This window comes from Opisthocomus hoazin, chromosome 7 (genome assembly GCF_030867145.1).
Source record: "Opisthocomus hoazin isolate bOpiHoa1 chromosome 7, bOpiHoa1.hap1, whole genome shotgun sequence".
Taxonomy (NCBI): domain Eukaryota; kingdom Metazoa; phylum Chordata; class Aves; order Opisthocomiformes; family Opisthocomidae; genus Opisthocomus; species Opisthocomus hoazin.
Genome location: NC_134420.1, coordinates 35,290,489 through 35,310,657, shown reverse-complemented (window position 1 = coordinate 35,310,657; position 20,169 = coordinate 35,290,489). Strand labels below are relative to the sequence as shown.

General features: G+C 47.9%; 1 protein-coding gene across 10 annotated transcripts in view; it reads left to right on the top strand.

The window, feature by feature from the left end:
* SUSD6 (sushi domain containing 6) overlaps positions 1–19,936 on the top strand; it is a 100,883-nt gene extending 80,947 nt beyond the window's left edge. For all 10 annotated transcript variants that reach the window (XM_075427345.1, XM_075427349.1, XM_075427353.1 and 7 more), the window contains 4 exons: positions 6,778–6,975; positions 10,538–10,676; positions 11,900–12,321; positions 14,115–19,936. In XM_075427345.1, the coding sequence (XP_075283460.1) occupies positions 6,778–6,975; positions 10,538–10,676; positions 11,900–12,321; positions 14,115–14,140 (785 nt within the window). In that variant the 3' untranslated portion in view covers positions 14,141–19,936. The remainder of the gene's footprint in view (positions 1–6,777; positions 6,976–10,537; positions 10,677–11,899; positions 12,322–14,114) is intronic.
* Positions 19,937–20,169: the final 233 nt, after the last annotated feature.

The following is a 20,169-nucleotide window of genomic DNA, read 5'->3' as shown; positions in this document are numbered from 1 at the left end:
TGCAAGCCTCTTCCGGGCACTAACTGGAGAGAAACAGTGAACCTGGCTCTGTTGTTTTCAGCAGGTTGTTAATTAAACTTGAACCTCAGGTCTGAGATACTGAAAATGCACAGTTTCTGCAGAAGGCTTCAGAGGCAGCTAGTGTTTGAGACCATCCGTTTAGCTGTGGCAGGACCCAGATTGAAGAGGGGAGTTGAGAGGAAGGATTGCCCTCAAGGATGCTGTAGAGATTTTGGGGCTTTTTGAAGGCCCTTGCCAGAAGCTGGTAATAGCTTTTGCAGTTCCCTCCGTTGTACTGGAGTGATGCAGCCACACAAGCTATCAGAGTTGAAGAATCAGAGGCCTCCATAGCAGGGACAAGTAACTGTATGGTTGGGATATCTTTGTGTTTATTTTGGATGCTTTTCTAGAAGTGCTGTTTCTGTGGCTAGTGGCAAGTCCTGGCTGAGACACCAAAGGTGGTGGTGTTTCAGAGAACCAGAGGCCTGGACAGAGAAGTGCTCCTTCCCGCTGTGGAGTGAGCTGGAGCACAGGTTGAAAGAGAGTAGATAGGCAAAGGCAGTGGCTGCAACCAGGAGGGAACCCTCCTTTGTGAGAGGAGATACGAAAATAGACAAAAACGTATACTTTAAGGGAAGACAACCTTTTTTTTAAGCTGTTTCACTTGACTCCTGTCTACTGCAGGGGAGTCAAGGTAGCACAAGAAAGTTAGGGTGAGGCTTCTGCGGGAACTGATCCTAGCATGAAGGAAATAGTTATGTCGTTTAGTATAGAGACAGTTTAACTGGGTGCTTCTGTGTTCTGCTTCACAGGGATGTTTGCTCACCAGGCTGGACAGGCTGCTATGAGACAGTCATGACAGGTTTAACCAGACTAACTGGAGGATGTTCATCTTCTTAGATCAGCAGGGTGTTTTTTGCTTGTTGGATGTTTTTCTTCTGTGAGTCTCGATAACACTTCCGTTTCCAGTCTTAACATCCCACAGAGGCTGCAGCATGTCTGAAAGGCCAGGAGGTGTTAACATGTCCAAACAGGGCACATGTTCAGAGGATCCAGCTGAGGAGTCGTCATCTACCCAGATTGCTTCCAAAATGCTCCAGTGCTGACATGTAAGCTTTGTCTGACACTGCTCTGAGGACGGTCAGAGGTGCTAGAGCACTTGTGTAGTCGGTAAAGAATTAACCCGAGGCCCCATCCAGCTTCCCCTTGAAGTTGCTGGGATTTGGGCCTGACTCATATAAACACCACTGTTAATTTGTCAAAACTGTTCCCGTCCGAGCTTTAGTGACCTTTGTACCTTGCTGTGGAGAAGTAGAAGAAATCTTGCTGGATGTTCAGTGCAATGGCTTGTTCTTCCTCAGTCACAAGCCTACAGTTATGCACTCGAGCAGATGATGATTAGTAGTTGTCTTGTTCTGTTTGTGTTTTTTTTTCTTATAAGAATGCATTAAGTTAAGGAGGATTCGGTTTTCACCTCTGTGTGGTCAGGCAGCCCAGCAAGAAAGGTGACTGAAATACAGTTCAGGTGCTTGGTGCAGAAAAAAGGGGTGTAATACCCCTGCTAGGATCCAGGAGTCTTACTAGTTAAAAAAAGAAACACAAAATGCCGAGCAATGGAGTGTCATGAGGTGCCTTTGGGTCACCTGTTGTATGGTGTCGTGCCTGTGTGGAAAAAAAGGTCAGTACTGCGGAGCTGTTTTAATTCTGTGGCAGTTTTCCAGTCAGATTGAAGTATGTTCTGATCTGACATTGTATGTGTAAGTAGAGTGTGTTGTACTCGATCCTCACCACAACAGGCTCACCTGCTTGGGCCTTTGAAATCTTCTGCTTATCTGTGAATTTCACGCACAGAGATCAAGGCTCAACTGTGCATCTCCTGTAGTTTGTTCTGAGTACCTAAATCCCTCACTTTTATGTCAGCACACAAAATACCACATACTTCCATCTGTGGTATTATCTGTGACCATGGCTTGGTTTTTGTTGTTTTTACATTGTTAGAAATGCTTTGTTAGCTCTGTATCGGATTGGAGTTAGGGACCATGGCTCAGCCTCAGCTCAGCCAAGACATGGAACATCAGTTTCATCCTTTGGTGGTTAGATTCATCAGTTTGGCCAACTGACATCTCTTACTGTCTCGAAAAGAAGCCATGTTGCAACCGCTCACAGCTGTCTGAATTTGGTAGAAGAGAAGGCAAGTGGAGCTTGCTACTACTAGTGGAGCCATGGGAAAGGGAGCCAGTGAAGGCAAAATGTGGTAACACTGTTTGCAACAAAAAAGAGGTCCCTTAGTGTTGTGCTGCTTGTTATCAAGTTGCTAACAGCTATTCAAAGAATATAAGAGCAATTAACACTCCTTGAAGAAGGACACTATTTTCTGGTATGACCTAGCGAGAAAAATATAGCACTTACAGATGATTTGATGGGAAACTGAGTGAAGACTTAATATTTTTTTCATTTGTTTGTAAAATATTGTCTGTATGTTAAATACCTAGTATTTTGGAATGGCATTTACAGAAACTCCAGTGCATAGTTTTATTTCTGCCTGTCAATCTGGAAATGGCAGTTTCTTTACCTCTGAACAGAGTTCCATGATGTTCGAAACGTTTGGACTTCTCGTCAGGTGTTATCTCCTTCCTGTTTTGCAGCAGTGTGTGCTGGCAGAGAACCAGCTCTCGCGGGAGATGTCATAAACTTCAGTAGCTCTTAGAAACCGAGGCTTTTGGGAGTAGAGCTGTGCCTGCTTCGCGCACAGTGCTGCAATGTTTGAAACCACTGTTTCTGTGCCTCCTCAAAGCTTGATGAATCGAGATGCTGGGAGTAGCTTTGCAAGCCTAGGGTGTCGGTAACCCCCTAGGAAGTTGGTAAGGTCTGTACTTTGGCTCTCTTTCACTTCCCTGCCTGGTGTGTACATTTGTTTTAAGATGTCTTGTAAGCTCTGGAGTACTTCCAAGAACATGTGTTTCAGGGAGGGAGCTGATGATACTCCTGCATGTTTCTTTGTATTTCGAATATAACCCAGTGCTGTTGTGAGTCTAGGCTGATGCTATTGGGAAGGGGGTCGGTGGTTACAATATATGTACATAGTGTCCCACAAGTTTAAAGGAATTTTCGTAACCTTTTGGGAGGCTTCGGTGTATCTACTATGTGCCTCTTGCCTTCGAAACTTGGAAGGAGTGAATCTGGGGGTTACAGTTTTGCTGTGTCCATTGAAATCTGCCCAGCTTTAATTAGGGCTGGAATACTGAAAAACCCTCTTCCATGATTTAGTTCACATGCCTCAAAGCATCAGTGTGTCAAAGCAATATCCAAACCACAACACTCTGGCCTGGGGCTGGGCCACGCAGCAGCATGCAAATGTTGCTGAGGGTTAAACGCAGGCAGCCCGCTTGGGAAGCGTGATCTGGAAGGAGAGATGGGTCAGGCTGCTCCCAGACCCCGTACTGAACCGTCACAACACAGCCACGCTCCGGTGTGCGAATAAACAGCTCATGCCGGCAGCTATTCCCATCCGTCTGCACCTTCTGGCTACAGAGCGTCGCCAGGAGCGGGCTGCTCTGGACGCGCACTCTGGCAGCAGCTGGCACCCAGCTCGTTTCACCCTGGTGTGTCAGTGGTCTGTTCTGTCAGAAGGGGTAAATGGGCCGCTCTACCTGGTTTGGTGTTGCCGTGGGGATGCCAGTGCTGCAAACTCAGGGTGTGAGCTTTGCTGCTGTTCAGTGAGATAAAGGGTTGCGCAGAATCAGACTCTGCCTTTTCTGCTGTTAGCCCCAGTTTAGAGCACACATATGGAGGCAACTGAAGAAACCCGTTATGGAGCGTGTGAAAGCTGAGGGTACTGAAAACTTAGGAACAGGTCACTGTAGTGGAAAGCTGCGTCATCTGTCCCAAGACTTCTGGGTGCCTGTGTTACGCTGTGCTGGGCCGTGGTTTGCAGAGGTGCTGAGCTCTGGTCAGAGAAGCCAGGTAACAGGAGCTGATCTAGCAGGGAGCAGAGGTGTTTGACTTAGTTTTTCAGGCACCACCAGTCCATCATCTTACCCATCTAAGCCTTGCCTGGGCAATCTCCAGCAATCTTTAAAGCCATGAGCACTGTCTAGTAGCCTTCTCCAAAGCTGCAGGCCCTGAGATGCTCTGTTCCCCTGAGGCTGCCTTGCAAGCGATGGTTCAGGTGGTCTTCCAGGGTAGCTGGGGTTGCACAGAGGTGCCAGTCAGGTTGAGGTGCTGGTGTTCTAGCTGCCTGATCCAGACCTTTTTTATCTATTTTCCCAGCACGTAATCAGTGTTCTTCTGTCACAGTGAAGTTGACATGTTAAAATACTTGTGACACTCTTGGATGCTGTGATGACAAATGTCCTAGGGAGGTGGGGGGAAAAAAGAGGAGGTGACTTAATTCTGCAGTCTATTCCCTGTGTGAAGAGGACAAATCAGGGACAACTGACTGAACACACTTACCAGCTGCTTCTGTCCTTTTGTGCCAAGTGGCCTGTGGAGGTGAGGAGGAAGCCAGTCTGCAGTTGCGTAGCTGTGTATCTGCTCCTGAAGCCCTTGCACAAGGAGGCCAAGTCGGGGTTCTGTAGGTGACTGACGCAGGGGTATTTCCAAGCCTTTGAGAGCACTACGGCAGTGTAAATCAGTGCTGATTTCCTTTTGGCTGGCTGATTTTTGTACATAACTCGGAAACCTCATCAGTGTAGGCAGCACTTGACAGTAGAAGGGGAGCCAAACAGTGAGCTGCTGTCTGGTCCAAAAGGGTTCCTGTGCAATGGCCACACGTGGGTACAGCTCAGGAGAAGGGGGAACAGAGGGAACGAGATCTCTTTGCTGCAGTTAGAGAGGTGCTGTGCATGGCTCCCGAGCAATTCCAGGTGCCTCCTGTGGCATAAAAAGGTGTGGGGAAGTTGTCCTTTCTGCTCCTGAGTTTCGGTGCTGCTGTGGCAACAGTAGCTTTTCCTCACAGCTCTCTACCGTTGCTTAGAGAGGTACATGTTAAACTGCTGAGAATATTTCTGGCACTCAAATGGGTCCTTGCAATTTAGCAAGAAACTCCTCTCCTGGGCTGCAGATGAAGCAGGGCATTTGTCAATGTGCCATGAATCTGTTGCTTCAGCTGACCCTAAGTGTTGGACAGGCTGAAAGTGAAAGCAGGTATTACCCTGATAAGGCAAAGGGTTGAAACGTTGGTTACAAAATGGAGAATTATTGCAGAAATAAAAAGTAAACAAACACAAAGAAGCAATAGTTAATACTCACGAGGCATGGGACAGTGGCTTCTCTGAAGCTTATTTAAGAATAAATCTCCTCAAGAGCAAAGCCTTCTTGAAAAGCTGCTGCTTAGACCCCTGTTAACCTTTTCTCTCAAGAAGTAAATTGAATTGCAGCTGTAAAGCTGGCAGAACTCATACCAGGGTTTTTTGGCTTCGCTCAGCACTTCATCTCAGGGTTTACTGGCATTTACAAGGCGCTACCGATGATGCATTCACACATGTGATTAGGTTCAAGGGTCGGTTTTGCTGCAGCAACGTAGCAAATTTTTCCACAGTGGAATCTAAAGTTTTCTTTTGCTTCTTAAATCTTGCCCAAAATCAGTTACTTGAACCTTGGCCAGCTGTTTCTCTCTGTCTGTCCCACAGTAAGTGGGACACTTTGAGGCAGAACCTGGGAATGCGTGCTCCAGAGGCTCAGGGCAGGCCTGGACCACCGTGCTGTGATGGAATAGGGTAGGTGGGATGGCTGGTTTTCCATGTCCCAAAATATCTCAGGAGGGATCTTTGATGGATTTTCTTTTGTGAAGTTTGGGAAGCTGTTGTGGATTTAAAAGGAAAAATCTGGACTTCTCCCTCTTTCAGCCAGGCAGATATGTGGTGTCAACAGGGGGTGTTGGCTGTGTTCTGCAGGGTCACCGTGACCTGCCAAAGGAAAGGAAATTCTAATCAATACAAACATCCTGTTTGCAGTGCAGTTTCCTTGTTCATGGTTTGTTGTTTTCATTTGAATGACTATTGAAAATTCTACAAGAAGGTTTCTGGCATGTGGTATGTCTATGCCTGTTAGTCAGGATGGGGGTGATGCAAGGAGAAAAGTAAAGTGTATTCAGCACTCCAGACTTCACACAGGTTAACAGAAGGGTTTTTAGAAATACTTTGTAATAGAACTAATTCCTTTTTTTAAAGTGCGCTAGAATATTTGGTACTACTGTAGCAAAGCTCTGTTCCCCATACTGTTGGTGGTACATCTGTGTAAAATAGCTCAAATCAGTGTGCTCTTACAGGCTTGCAGGGTGCCTTATGGGGCAGCTCTGTGCCTTGACATTGTACCCGTAGTGCAGTGGGCTGTTTGCACTCTGCTTGTTTCAGTAGGAGGTCTCCTGCTTTTTCCGTATCAGGCTAATAAGAAAGCCTGGCTGTTCGGTTCCCCCCAGTCTCTAGTGAAACAGCTGTGGGGAAAAGATGGCACGAAGGATTTTCTGGGCCTCTCTCATGTGGAATCTCTGTTGTGACAAACTTACATGTCACTGTTCAAAAATATCACCAGTTTGATGCCTGCCAACTAGGTTGTACTACTGGGATAACCAGCAGTATTTAGCAATCACAGAGACACATGCCAGAGGTGAAACTGAGCAGTGTTCTCTGCCATTGTGTAACAGTCTTTCTTCTCAGCTTTGGTAGTTTCTTAATTTAGTGGGGTTTTGTAGGTGGAAGTCTGCCTATGTACTGTATCTATTGTGCAACAGGTGTCTTGCTCTGAGATATCTTCCATGATGCTTTCTCTTTTTTCCAGATTGTCCCCAGCCACCACAGCCTGAGAATGGAGGCTATAAATGCCACCCTAGCCCCTGCAACAACCCTCTGACTTCAGGCAGTGTCATAGAGTATCTGTGTGTCGAAGGCTACATGCTGAAAGGGGATTATAAATACCTGACCTGCAAGAATGGAGAGTGGAACCCAGCCATGGAAGTCAGCTGCAGGCTCAGCCCAGGTGAGTGCTCCCTGACTCCAGTGGGACAGTCAGAATTGTCCTTGCATTGGCTTTTCAGATTACCCCTAAGCACCGAGTCAGTGTGATGCTGAGGAAGTCTGTACAGCTGCCTGTCATTGCTCCAGCAAGTTCATAGACGTGGCTCACAGTCACAGCTCTGTATTAAAAATGTCTCTTCTGTAACAGCCCGACAGATGCAAGCTCGGAGGCCCTCATGCCAGGAGACAGCCCATGGAAAGGAGTATAAAGGAGGCAACTTGTTACTTACGTGGAGCCTCTTATTTTGACAACTCCCATCACAGAAATGGGGGAGGCCCTAACTGAAGCATTTTCCATGCTGTCTGGTTTTGCTCCTGATGGGTTTGACAGTATATCTCCCTCAGGGGACACCACGATCGGCTCTACACACCACTGTGCACGTGTGTGAGTGTGTAGAGCCGATTTTCCATGCAAACAGGTTAACTAACTGTTCGCCTTCTGTGGCAAAGAGCTCGATGGTGCTGCTTTTCACTCCGCTGGCAGGAAAGGACATTGCTGACAAATGATTTCTATTTCTCTCCAACTGGAAGTGGACAGCTTTTGTTTTGTGGGCCTCCCAGCTGAATAGGAATTCGTTCTTGAAAGCAGAAAAATAAAAAGGTTTGCAGGAAGATGTTCATCATATAGCTCTTAGCTTGTCTATGGCTCTTCTGGTATTAAAAGCATGCGTACTGTGTAAAGCGAGAATTCCCTCCTCTCTTCAGGTTTGGCTTGTTGATGGAGTCTTACTGCTCAGCCATCTTGAGTTGGCAAGATGTGCAGTCCAGGATGAAGTCTTGTAATGGATAAAGCATAATGTGTTAGCTTAATTGGAAGGAAACAGAAACACTTTATTCAAGCTCTTTGTAGAATCGTAGAATGCTTTGGATTGGAAGGGACCTTGAGAGGTCTTCTAGCCCACCCCCCCTGCAGTGACCAGGGACATCTTCAACTAGACCACGTTGCTCAGAGCTCCATCCAGCCTGACCCTGAATGTTTGCAGGGATAGGGCTTCCACTACCTCTCCGGGCAACCTGTTCCAGTGTTTCACCACTGTCATTGTAAAAGATTTCTTCCTTATATCCAGTCAAAATCTGTCCTCTTGCAGTTTAAAACTGTTAGTCCTTGACCGGTCACAACAGGCCCTGCTAAAAAGTTTGTCCCAGTCTTCCTTATAAGTCCCCGTTAAGTACTGAAAGGCTGCAATCAAGTCTCCCCAGAGCCTTCTCTTCTCCAGGCTGAACAGCCCCAACTCTCTCAGCCTTTCCTCACAGGAGAGGTGTTCCAGCCCTCAGATCATTTTTGTGACCCTCCTCTGGACCCACTCCAACAGGTCCATGTCTTTCCTGTGCTGAGGGCTCCAGAGCTGGACACAGGACTCCAGGTAGTGTCTCACCAGAGCAGAGCGGAGGGGCAGAATCCTCTCCCTTGACCTGCTGGCCATGGAGCTCACTGCATATCTGTGATCTCTGGAATATCCTGTCCTGTTGCAAAGACGTTGTCTGTGCAGTGTCTGTCACAGCTGCTCCAATAGCCCCTTCCTATGATGTATAAGGAATGGAACTGGGACTTTACCTGGCAGCAGCTAGACCCTGAAGAGACTTTTCAAATTCAGCATAAGCTTCCTTTTCACTGTGGTCCCCTTTCCCCTTGCTGCACCCAGGCTGGAGAACCAAGCTGTGCTGTTTCAGGTTGTGTTCCCTGGGTGGCATTCCTGCATGGTGGTGCTTGGCCTACCTCAGGGCTGAAGGGACTGTGTGGTGATGAGCAGCAATCCCTCAGATTTCTTTAGCATCCTGAAGGATCAGTGGCCTTATCAATTATACAAGGCCTCAAAAGTGTAACTGGGCTTTGAAACAGCTGGTTGGGGTCAGAGACAGCTGAGGTTTAACCAGCAGGTCTCTTTCACGGGGCTAAAAGGAGGAGGTGGGAGACTGCAGAGAGAAAGGCAGTAGGTCTTTAAATGATTGGTAATGGAGAAGATTCCTCCTGCTCCATATAGAGTAAATGAAATCCCTAGCAGTTATCAGGTGCTTTCTATAGCTCTGAGCCTGTTGGTCCCATAGCCTTTTGACAGTTTATTGTATCAGTGAGCATCTGTTGGAATAGGAGATGGTGGACGTGCTGGAGGGTACCTTTGGCAGTGAGTGGTTTTACAGCACCGTGTACTGATCCTGAAAACAGAGTGCCTCTATTTGCCTGCTCTCTTCCCTGTCAGCGTACTCAGTGCCCTGAGTAACATTGAAAATGGAAATCCTTACTCAATCCTATTTGCTGTAGGGAAAAATGTACCAGACATTGCTTTTTCCCTGGGGAGAGGTCAAGCTACTTCTGATACATTTCAGGAAAGCAAGTTCAAAACAACTAAGCCAATAGGTTTGGCCCCAGGAGAAGATGTGGAAAATGTAAACTGGCTTTCCATCTTACTTGCCTATTTTGGGTGTAGATTTCAGGCTGTGGGCTTAAAAACAGTGGGCCTCCAGCTTTTTTTCTTCTGCTTCCATGCTCTTCTTCCCTTCATCACTACCTGCAGGTGTGTCCTGCATCCCCCTGCAGTTTGATACCTGTGCTCCCGAAGAATGTGTTGAATGTAGCAAAACAAAATTGAGGAATTCCATACATGAGAATGTCCTGAATGTGAAGTGCAGGATAGCATTTGCCAATGGGGAAGTGAGGATTTTCAGATCTATACTGAAGACATAAATTAAGGACAGAGGCAACACACACACAGACAGTTATTTGCTGTAGGGAGGTGAAAGGACTAGGGTAGCACAGTAGGCGTGATATGCGGTGCTCAGCCATACCAGCTCCAGGCCAATCTCTCTCCACTCCCAACTTATTCCTGCAAGGGACCTTTAAAAGCCAAATCATTTCCCATACAGTCACATGGCACAGCTGAGGAAGAGCGGAAAGGAGTGAACAGAGCACATGTCTCTGACACTGAAAACTTATCATGCTGAAGCAACATCTGCCTTCCATCTCTGTTCCCTGGCATATGTTTGTGTGAGAGAGAAACTGAATACTTGCTGTGACTTAAATATACTCAGCCAGGTGACTTCCACCCCTTCCTTTGGGATACTGTTCCATTAGCCAAGAAAATCCATTATTTAGAACTTTTCCTATTGTTTGGACTAAAATATCCTGCTTATTGTGTTAGACAATTATTGGCCTTTCTGGTGACATCAGAACATTTTTTAGCTATTGCTCAGCCAGATGTATATGTAATGTGATTGTTACCACCATCTATCAGTTCCTGTGGCCTGCTTGCTCTGCGTTTGTTTCCCTTGTGTTTTTCTAAAGGACCCTTGTGTGTGCATGTTTTGGTTTAGGTTCCCTTTACAGCTGATGGAGAGCTGTCAGCTTAAGCTCTGAACTGTCCTCTATAAGAGATAGCTGGTGTGCCTTGACTGTATGGGAAACTTGGGCTCCTCACATGTGCACCCAGTAACTCCTGCAAGCAGGCGATGTGGATGTTTTTCCTTCCCTATGATAGTGATTTAAGGGAGTGGATTATTTTACCTTGTGTTCCTCTTGGGTTTTGCAGAAAAGGACTCTCCTCCAACAATTGGAGTACCCACGCTGTCCATAGTAGCCTCCACAGCAAGCTCCGTCGCCCTGATTCTGCTCTTAGTTGTGCTGTTTGTTTTGCTGCAGCCAAAGCTGAAGTCGTTCCACCACAGCAGGTGAGCGTAGCTGGGGTTTGGAGGGGCTGGGAGGCATCCTGTTTCTTTGTAGCAGAAACCCATTAAGGTACTTGGTTTAGGCCTTCATTCTGGAGCAACTCGCCTGCTCGCTTCTCTGCCCCCATTTTAACCACCTCGGTGGCACCTCTGCCCCATGGTCCAGCCGTAGTCTGAAGTGGTGGTCTGCAGTACCCAGCTGCAGTCGCCATTCTAACATGCCGTCTGATGGGTGGCTTCTTTGCTCTTTTTTCCTTGGCCTTGAATGTGAAAAGTTACGATTCCTGCTAGTCTGGCTATAGATCAATCTCCTGCCTCTTCTAGCCTTGGACAGCTGCCGAAGTATGTGTCTGGGTGTATAGATGTATCTCCCTCAGTCTGTTTGTGAGGTCCTATGGACACGAATTTGGGCAGTACTACTGGTTAGATACACGTGCAAATCTGCCATCATTCCCTGCTGCAGGAGAAGTCTCCAGGCCTGGGTTTGTGGATGGGAGCAGGGACCCAGGCCATAACACTGCTGCCAGCTGAGGTCGACAAAGTCACTGTGGACTCTCTGTTCCGAATCAGCCGCTGGTACTCTCTAAACAAGCGCAGAGACATGGCTGTCCAGCAGCGAGGAGGTTGAGAGGTGGGGCCCTGGAGTCTGCTGCTTTCTGAAGTCCAAACCACTGGAAAATTAAAATTCAATCTCAGGGCTCTGACTCATGAGCCCAGGTGATTCACGCCGTGCCAGTTTAAGAGCTGCCTGCCCCACCCCTCCAGAGGTTATCTCGCCAGCAGCAAAGGTGGCAGAACAGGCAGCGCTGGGTGTTGCAGAATATAGCAGTGTGACAAGCTGAAATTGATGGTGTGGGAGCGCTCTTTTGTCTGCCAGCTGTGACAGCAGAGGGCTCCGAGTCATGGCCTTTGTCAGATTTAGCTGTGGAGGCAGGTGAGGCGGGAAGCATTGTACCCTTTTCAGCTCTTGCTGCTAAATCCATCAGGCACTGTGAATTACAGTCCTTGCTCATGTTTATGGCAATTCACAGTAGGGCTGCAAGGCTGTGCTTGCTTGACCTTGCTAAACCACTGTTCATGCTTCTGTCTGTTCTCACTAAATAAGTCAATGGTGAGCGTTAGAGGTTATTGGAGTTCTTGGTAAAATAGATATGAAAATATAAATGCTCGACTTGATTTCTTTTTTTTTTCTCTTTTTTTCCTCCCTCTCTGTTTCTTTTTTTGAGGCGAGACCAGGGTGTGTCTGGAGATCAGGTCTCTATCATGGTGGATGGTGTCCAAGTGGCCTTGCCGTCCTATGAAGAAGCAGTATATGGCAGCACGGGGAACTGCATTCCACCCTCGGACTCCCGAGTGCAGATCGTGCTCTCGGAGGGAGCTGGGCAGAACGGAGCCAGAGAGATGCAGCAACAGGACCAAGGGGCTCGCAATAGCTTTGAAAGAGAAGATGAAGACCCCGGACATTCTGGACTCTGTGAAGCCAGTGGCTCTCAGCGCTCTGAAACTGTTCTTGTGCATCAGGCTGCTACCTCTTCCTGGGTAGCTGGCATGGCTAGCGGTAGGCCTGTACTCAAAGAGGTCCAAGATTCGGAAAGCAGTGACATACAGAGCCTTTTATCACTCACTTCCTCTGAGGAATACACAGATGGTACGTGGCTCGGGCAGGGAGCACTGGATGAGACTCTTGGAAGAGTAGGTCCTGCAGTTGACTACCTAGGAATGCCCCTATGTATGTCAGGCACCAGAGGAGCTTTTGAAAAGACGTGGCCCAGTCTCCATGGCATGTTTCACAACTTAGATGTGCAAGCAGTATTTAATACCTCCTGCTGAAGTATGTGGTGCTCTTAGACTGGGAGCCTAGGGCAGTCAGGAGAGACTGTTGGGGTTCTGCTGCTCACTCTTGCTGTCTTAGCAAAGGATTTGCAGAGAAATGCCACTTTCCAGCATCGTAGTGCAAATGCAGGAAAATAGCTGTGTTTGTGGAAAACAAGTTGGTGGGAGTGGGAGGGTATGCTTGGAATACAAACTCTGTGTGATGTTTGAGCTTCTTCAGTTGTAGACTGTTTGAGTAAGCAGCTTACTGCCACAGTGCATACAGTGCTGCAGCCTTAGCGTGTGAGAAGACGTGAAAGGGAAGTGCTTGAACTTACTGTACCGGGCCCGGGAACAAGTCTGTTAAACAGTCAGTGTACCTTGCGTTCTGCACGTCTGTTCTGCCCTGGAGGAGAGTCTCTACAAGGCCAGAGGTGGTGTGGAGCTGCAGCTTAAGGTTGTTTCTGCAGAGTGCTGTGTCTTAGGCAAGAAGTGTAACTGGCTTGTAGACAGCTCAGGGCAGAGCTGCTCCTTTCCATGGTGTCAAGCCCTAGAGCCATTATTATGCCACCCTTGCAGTAAAAACAGTTAAAGGAAATTTGCTCGAAAGGGTGGAAATGGCAACCTGTCCTGAGAGGGACATTAAACCCCAAGTGTGTAAACAGCAGAAATCCAAAAGTGAAGCTTAACAAAACACATCTGCAGTGTAGAAATTAGAGGATGTTGCTTCTGCATTGTGTCATTTTTATCACTGCCTGGAAACGTGTTGCCTCTGAGGCTTGTTACACAGTAGCGGATTGCCCCTTGCAGCAGGACACCACAGAGCTTGTGCTTCTGACTCAAAGATGACGAAGCTGCAGCTGCTGTAGGAGGAGGTATTTCTTCAAGTTAGATGAGGGCAAGTGTGATCCCTGTATTTCCAGCCATCCCTGTCACAGTAAGAAATGGGTCTCGGACATTTTGAGGAACTAAAATATTGATGAGGTCATGGTAAAGAAGGAAACTGTCATTCTTAAGGGAAGTTACTGCCTTCCCCTGAACAACACTGGTGAGGCTTTACTGGGAATACTGTATGTTGTTGTGGGACCCCAGTTCAAGAGAGATGTGAAGAAACTGGACAGGGTCTGTTGGAAGCCTGCGAAGATAGCCAGGGGCTTGTGGGGAGTGACTGAGGGAGCTGGCCGCCTTTAATCTGGTAAAGCAGCAGCTGAGGTCCAAGCTGATAATTGACTACAACTACTTTACAGGGAGTTGAAAAGACTGTGGAGCCAAATGGTATAACACGGGGCAGCGGCCACAAGCTGTGACTTGCCAGGTTCAGACTGGGCATTTGGAAAATATTTTGTGCTAGGAGGGCAGTGCAGGACCGGGTGGGCACCCAGAGAGGTGATGGTGTCTCTGGCCTTGGAGATCTTCAAGGCTGGAGGTGACGATGGTCCCACTCGCAGGGGCAGTTTGGAGCAGAGTCCTCCAGAGGTCCCTTCTGCTGTGTTGTGATGGCAGCAAGACCACTGCATTATCACATGGTGGAGGTGGGACCCTGTCTTGCTTTCAGCAGCAGTTTTTCTGGTGTATGTTGAACTGCAAAAGTTTGACTACTCTTTCTCTTTTTCTCTCCCTGCCATTCAGATATTCCCTTGTTGAAGGAAGCATGAGGCCTGCTGTGTTTGTCTATCCTTCTCCCTCCTGGATCTCTTCCTCCTACCACCCCCGCCTTCGGGACAGAAGCACTCTGTGCAGCCTTCCCCGTCCTCGCAAGCTGTGCCCTGGATACCTCCAAGCAGAGACGCCCTCAGCTGAAGATCCAAAGGATGTTGCCAGGTTGCCTCCTGGATGCACCAGTGGAGCTGGTGCAGCGCTGGCTTCCCCGTTCCATCTGCATCAGGGGCTCAAGGAACAGAGTAGATTTGAGCTCTCCTCTCCTCTTCCCCAGCCAGATGTTTGACAGCAGCCACTGAAGAGCTGCTCTTTTCTCGTGCCTTTCTCCTCCTCACGCCGGCTTGTTGCAGCTTATCAGCCTCTCTAGCCCTTCTGCTGCCCAGAGAGCAGGGGCTAAAACCGCTTGCTCTCTGGGTGCAGACACAGTTTATATACACGTATATATGTTATATAGGCTCTTCTTCCAGCATTCTCTTTGTGGTATGGCAGGACAAAACGCCTCGCTGGGACTGAAGCTGGGCTTGGGAGGGATCCCAGTTAAGGGGCAGCTTGTGATGTCTCGAAGCACCTCAGATGAGATGGGCTGTGTGACAGCCTAGCTGTGCAGGAACAGTTCATTGAGAATTGCTAGAGCGCTGAAGACTGAGAAGTCCAACGTGTAGCAATGTCCTCTGCCCTCTTCTCAAAAACCATCTCTGCAGGATTCCGTTCCTGAAAATCATTTTTGTCTCCTCCTTCCTTATCTACCTGTGCAGCCCACTTGGTTGTGCTGTGTTTCTAGAAGCTGGGACTGAGACTGTACTGCCAATGAAACAACCCTTTCAGCTTTGGTCTGGTGCCAGAGCAGCTCCTGGTGTTAGATTGTGGAAGAGCGTTGGAGAACGACCAGTGGTTAGCAGGGTCCAGAAAGCTTGGAGGATGTGACTTTCAGTTAACCAGCCCTGTGTTAACTGTGAGTTAGCCCCATTCACTGAGGCGTCAGGATTGGAACCAAATTTGTGGCACTGCTCTGCTGAAGAGGCTGTTTGTCTCAAAGCTTTTTCAGTTATGGCAGTTCTGTGCTAAAGCTTAGGTTCCTTTGGTCAGATCTTCAGGCAGAGGTAATGCTTTTGAGATGTAATGTGGAAGTGGTTCAGGTGTTTGAAAATGTCAAGGGAAAAAATGCCCATAATGGCTAGTGCTGTTGGCGCAATCCCAGATTCCCTTTCCAGCCACAATAGGCGTCTTGGTACTTGAATCCTGGGTAGCTACCATGTTGGAGGCTAGTGCGTCCTCCTGGCTTCATAGAGCAGGAGTCTGCTGGTTTATCCCAGTGGGCTTCAGTGAGCCCACAGAGAAGGGCTGCTGCTTTGTGGCTGGGGGTAAGCAGCATTTGTAAAGTTGCTCCCAAATGCAACACAGTTGCCTGTTGCTGTGAGGGAAGGTTGACTACCTTGACAGCAGTGCCAGTGATAGCTTATTCCTGAACCTAAGTTTCAAAGATTATTTCAAGTTCTGGTAGCAGGGAAAAGAAAATCCAACAATATGTATACCTCTGCCTCCCCCCCCCAAGCTATCTACAGCAGGTCAGAATGTCCTGGCTGCTGTTACAGGACTCTCTGCAGGAAGCCACATTCATCTGGGGTAGGTGATCCAAGCGCAAAAGCATTGCGGTGATTGTAAGGTTCTTCACCGGGGAGGTCTGGACACTGTTCCGTGGGATTGCTTTCAGCAAGAACAGTTGGCTTCTTAGATGCATGTACCTTGTCATAAATTTCTTGAAGTAACTAGGGAACTGTTTGCCCTGTGAGAAGCTGCTAAATTTTTGTTTGAGTTGAAGGAGCAAAATGTCATGGCCTTACACATCATGTCGTAATGTACAGGTACATTCGGGATGCTGTCTTTGCTGCTTTGCCTTTGGTTTATGATCCTCACCATCCTCGTCCTTGTTGCTCCAGGAGCTTGCCATCACGGCACTTGGTAAAAGTGGCACAACACCTTTATGTGTAAGATCACTGTGGCTTAGCTCCAGTTCCTGGAAGTGGGGATTGGCCATAGTATCCAGCCATGTACCCACTGCTCCTGGGTAGCTGTTGAATCCCAGGACTCCTGGGACGGCACGTGCCTGTGGATAGAAGAATCCAATTTTCCCTATCCTTCTTTTTAGAGGGATGTTATTGATCTAAAAATACAGTATTTTAAACTTCCTTCCCTATTGCTCATGTCACTTTGCATTAACACAGTGATTTGATAAATCCGGTTTGGGTATTTTTTGGTCAGTTTGGATGGTGAAAATCCTGCGTCATTTTATAGCGGGCTGCCATGGCTCAGCTTCCAGCGCAGTAGAGGGCAAGTGTTGTTTACACATCTGCTATTGGAATTTTAGAAAACAAGCATGGGAACATTTGTATTTATTTTTTTAACTCCTGCCTTGGAAATAGTCTAAGCTCAAGCAAATTGTCTCCTTCGCTGGTTTATCGGGGCAGATGGATGGATTGAGCAAGCTTGGTGGTAAGGGAGTATGGAGGGAGGAATACGTGGCTTCCCTCCCGCTGCCTCACCAGCTCTGAGCAGGAGGAGCTGCTCTCTCTCTGCAGCCCAGGTCCTGTCTACTCAAAGTGACCCCCAGCAACCCAGGTGCTGCCTTTCCCCAAGGGACAGTCCTTTAGCTCAGCGCTAGCACCGGGTTGGTGGGAGAAACCCACGGCGAAGCTGGAAGCTGATCCCGAGGCCTGACCTTGCCCTGGCTGAGCGCCTGCTCTGGCAGCAGAAGGCACGTACCGGGTGGCCCTGCCTCCTCCCTCTGCCATTGTACAGCGAGCAGCTGCCCGCTTGGGAGAGCAAATTTAGTCTGGGTGGGGAAGAGAAGGAAGCAAGCTGCACAGAAGAGGGAGTGCTTCAATTTTGCTTCATTTATAGAAATTGTGGGAAATGGCTTTACTAAGGAGGGGGGGAAATGCAGAGGTGGAGGGAAATGTGCAAGTGTAGATCTTGTGATCAGGCGTAAACAGGCAGCTTCTGTTGGCTGGTGGAGGGCAAGCCGGCAGCTCCCAGGGCAGCGTCCGCTCTGCGGGTAGGTGACCCCAGCTGCCCTTCCAGCGCCTGCAGAAGGGCCTGTTCCCTGCAGCAGCGCTTGTGGGATCAGGCCCCAGGGACCCGTGCAAGCCACAGCACGGAAAGCGGTTTGAGAGCGTCACATTCCTCTTGCCCATGTCCTCAACTTTATTATAGAGTTCGTTTTCATATAAAATGAGGGGGGATGGCTGGGGAGGAACCCGAGACGCCTGCTTGACAATTCTTTCCAAGGGGCAGGGGGAGCAACGGCCTCACTTCAACTGATTATCAAGTGATTGCTACTCATTTGTGTTTGTTTCAGTTCCACGGAGGCTGAAGGATTGGGAAGTCTTTTTGGCAGAAATTTAGGAAAAACTAAATTGCACATTCCTGTCTTCGCTTATGCGAGCAAGGGCTAAGGCTTAACGATCCCTCAGTCGTGAGGAGCATTCGAGGAGCATTCGTTACTTCTGAGCAAAGAGCGTGTCCTCTTTGGCTGTTGCCGTAGGTAGATAAAGCCTGGACCTCAGCGTGGTGCATTGGGAGCACAGGGGCTCAGCCTTGCAAGATGTAACACAGTAAATGATGACTTTTTTTGGGGTTTTATGGTCTTTTTTTTCTCCTTTTTTCCTACCTATGTCTGGCAAAAGAATTCAAAGGGAGGCTTTCTTTTTTTAACACTCCCGATGTAATCATCTCGTGCTCTGTCATACATGCCGGATCCTGTGATATTCAAGAACATTGAAATTACATTGGAAACATAAAAATAGCACTTATTTTAAAGTTTTCTGTTAGTTTGGGAGTCTGTTAAGTTAAAAAAGGGCATTTCAGAAATTCAGAATATTATGTGCAATAGAGAAACATTCTTGCTCCCTTTCAGTTGCATAGTTTAAAACAAAACAAAACAAAAACCAACCCTAAAATGCAAGCTACTGCAGCGTTTACAGCCCAAGTGTTGCAGGACTGGCCCAGCCTGAGAGAACCAGAAAGTGAAGCTGACAGTAACCCATGGGGAAGTGGGGCAGGCTCCTCCCAGGATTCTGCCAGAGCCTGCTGCCACCTTGAAGGGGGTCAGCAGCGTTGGATTTTGTGTGTTCTGTTTTTGAATAGCTTGCATCTCCCCATCATTAACTGCAGAAGAGGTGAAAAATGAAGCTGGGAGGAGCGACGTGCTGCAGCATGTGAACCTGTGGAGTGTTGCCGAGTTAAAACTTCATGAGATTGGGAGGGAGAAGACCTTAATGCATCTTTTTATCTTTTTTGTAACCACCAAGGACCTTGCTGTGTAGAAGAGCGCTTACTCAGCAAGCGTGCTGCTTGTTCACCCCTTGGACATCTCCCCTGAGGTTTCTCCTTAGCCTTTCAGCTCCGCCGTGGTGAATAGTTTAATGCATCTGGAGCCTTCATTTGGCCTTTCAGCACATGGAGAACTCGGGTGTGTTAGGAAGAAATCTGTGGGACCAAACACCCTAAGATGCTTCCAGAGGTGGTCGGCTTGGGTCAGTAGTGAGGAGTGGGGCTAAGAGGGCAACAGGCTCAGCTACTGGGAATAATCTGGGATGCTGCAGTACAGCAACGGGAACACGGGGCGGGAGGTCAGGAGGAGCTGTGACTGAAAACAGAGGGGTGCTGCAGGCTGATGCACTAATGCGTTCATGACCGGGTTGTAAGGAAGCTTGTGCTTTGTTTAGATGATGTAGCAGACACCAGCAGGCTTGCTGTTCGAAAAATGTTGATGTACAACTGGCTGGACACACTGAGATTTCCTTGCTGACCTTTCTAGAATGTATTTGCAAAACCTGGTTTTACTGTTCTGGTAGCAGTTGTTAAAAAAAAATCTGCCTTATTACTCTATCCAGATAACTCACTAAATCCATGTCACTCTCTGGTTTCTGTATGTAAACGCAATAACTCCCATCCATTTTGCACATCCTGCCTCACCCCACCCTCACCCTGCAGTCCTTACCAGGGAACCGCAGACTGAACTTGCTCTTTGTGAAAAAACCTTTGTTTGCAGAACTTCATTAGAAAGCATTTATTCTCTGACACGCTTTTAAAGTGCAGAGAGGCTTCCCAGAGCAGGCTTCATTTTAAGGCATATTTTTCTACAGGAAATAAGCCCCCTTCCAGTCCTTCACCCCCTCCTCCTGCCCTTCCACACCAGGGCAGAGCAGGCCTCTTCCCCACGCTTCACTGCTTCTGCTCGGGGCCGGTGCTCGCACTGGCACGGGTTCCACTGACGCTCTGCCAGCGCTTTCCCTGCGCTGCGCTTTTCCTTCTGTCCTGGGGCATGCAAGGACAGAGGCAACCGAGTCGTGCTGGAAAAGGTTTTTAGTTCCAATTCTCCAATTTGCTTCCTTCCAAAAGCGAACGAAGCGAGGCTGTCTGTGAAGCGGATGTCGGGTGGTGCGGTGGGCAGACTGCTGGTAGTTGCAAACGCAAGGGGAGCTTGATTGCCTTTGTGCATTAATTTTTTCTTTCCTCTGTGTGTTTTCTTTTTATCTGAATTGCACCACTATGGAATTATTTGCAGAATGGTACTCCATATGTTTGTGGGATTTAAAAACAAAACCATAATTGATGCTGTGCAGGATGTCACTCAGTCGGTTTTATTTTGCTTTATTTTATATATATTTTCTGGTATCCTGTACATTGCAGTGGGTGTGAAGATAGTATTTTAATATTTGTACAAAGTTTAATTTAATTGTTCTATGTATATAACTGCATTTCTAAATTAAAAAAAAAAATGTTCTTTTGAAGTGAATCTATAATCTCTTATGTATTTTCTTAACTGCTTGGGTCTTACGGGCTGGAGACGGAGCAGATCATTGGTGAATACATTGCGGTGGTGCCGTGCCCTCCATGTGAAGTCCCCTGATCTAATGTGCAGATGTCTGCCGTTACTTCCCGTGGCACTGTGCGCACGCATAGCGGTTTACTAATTGGGGGGAAAGACCCGTGCACGTGCTCTGTCCCTTCCCCAGCTGCCCCC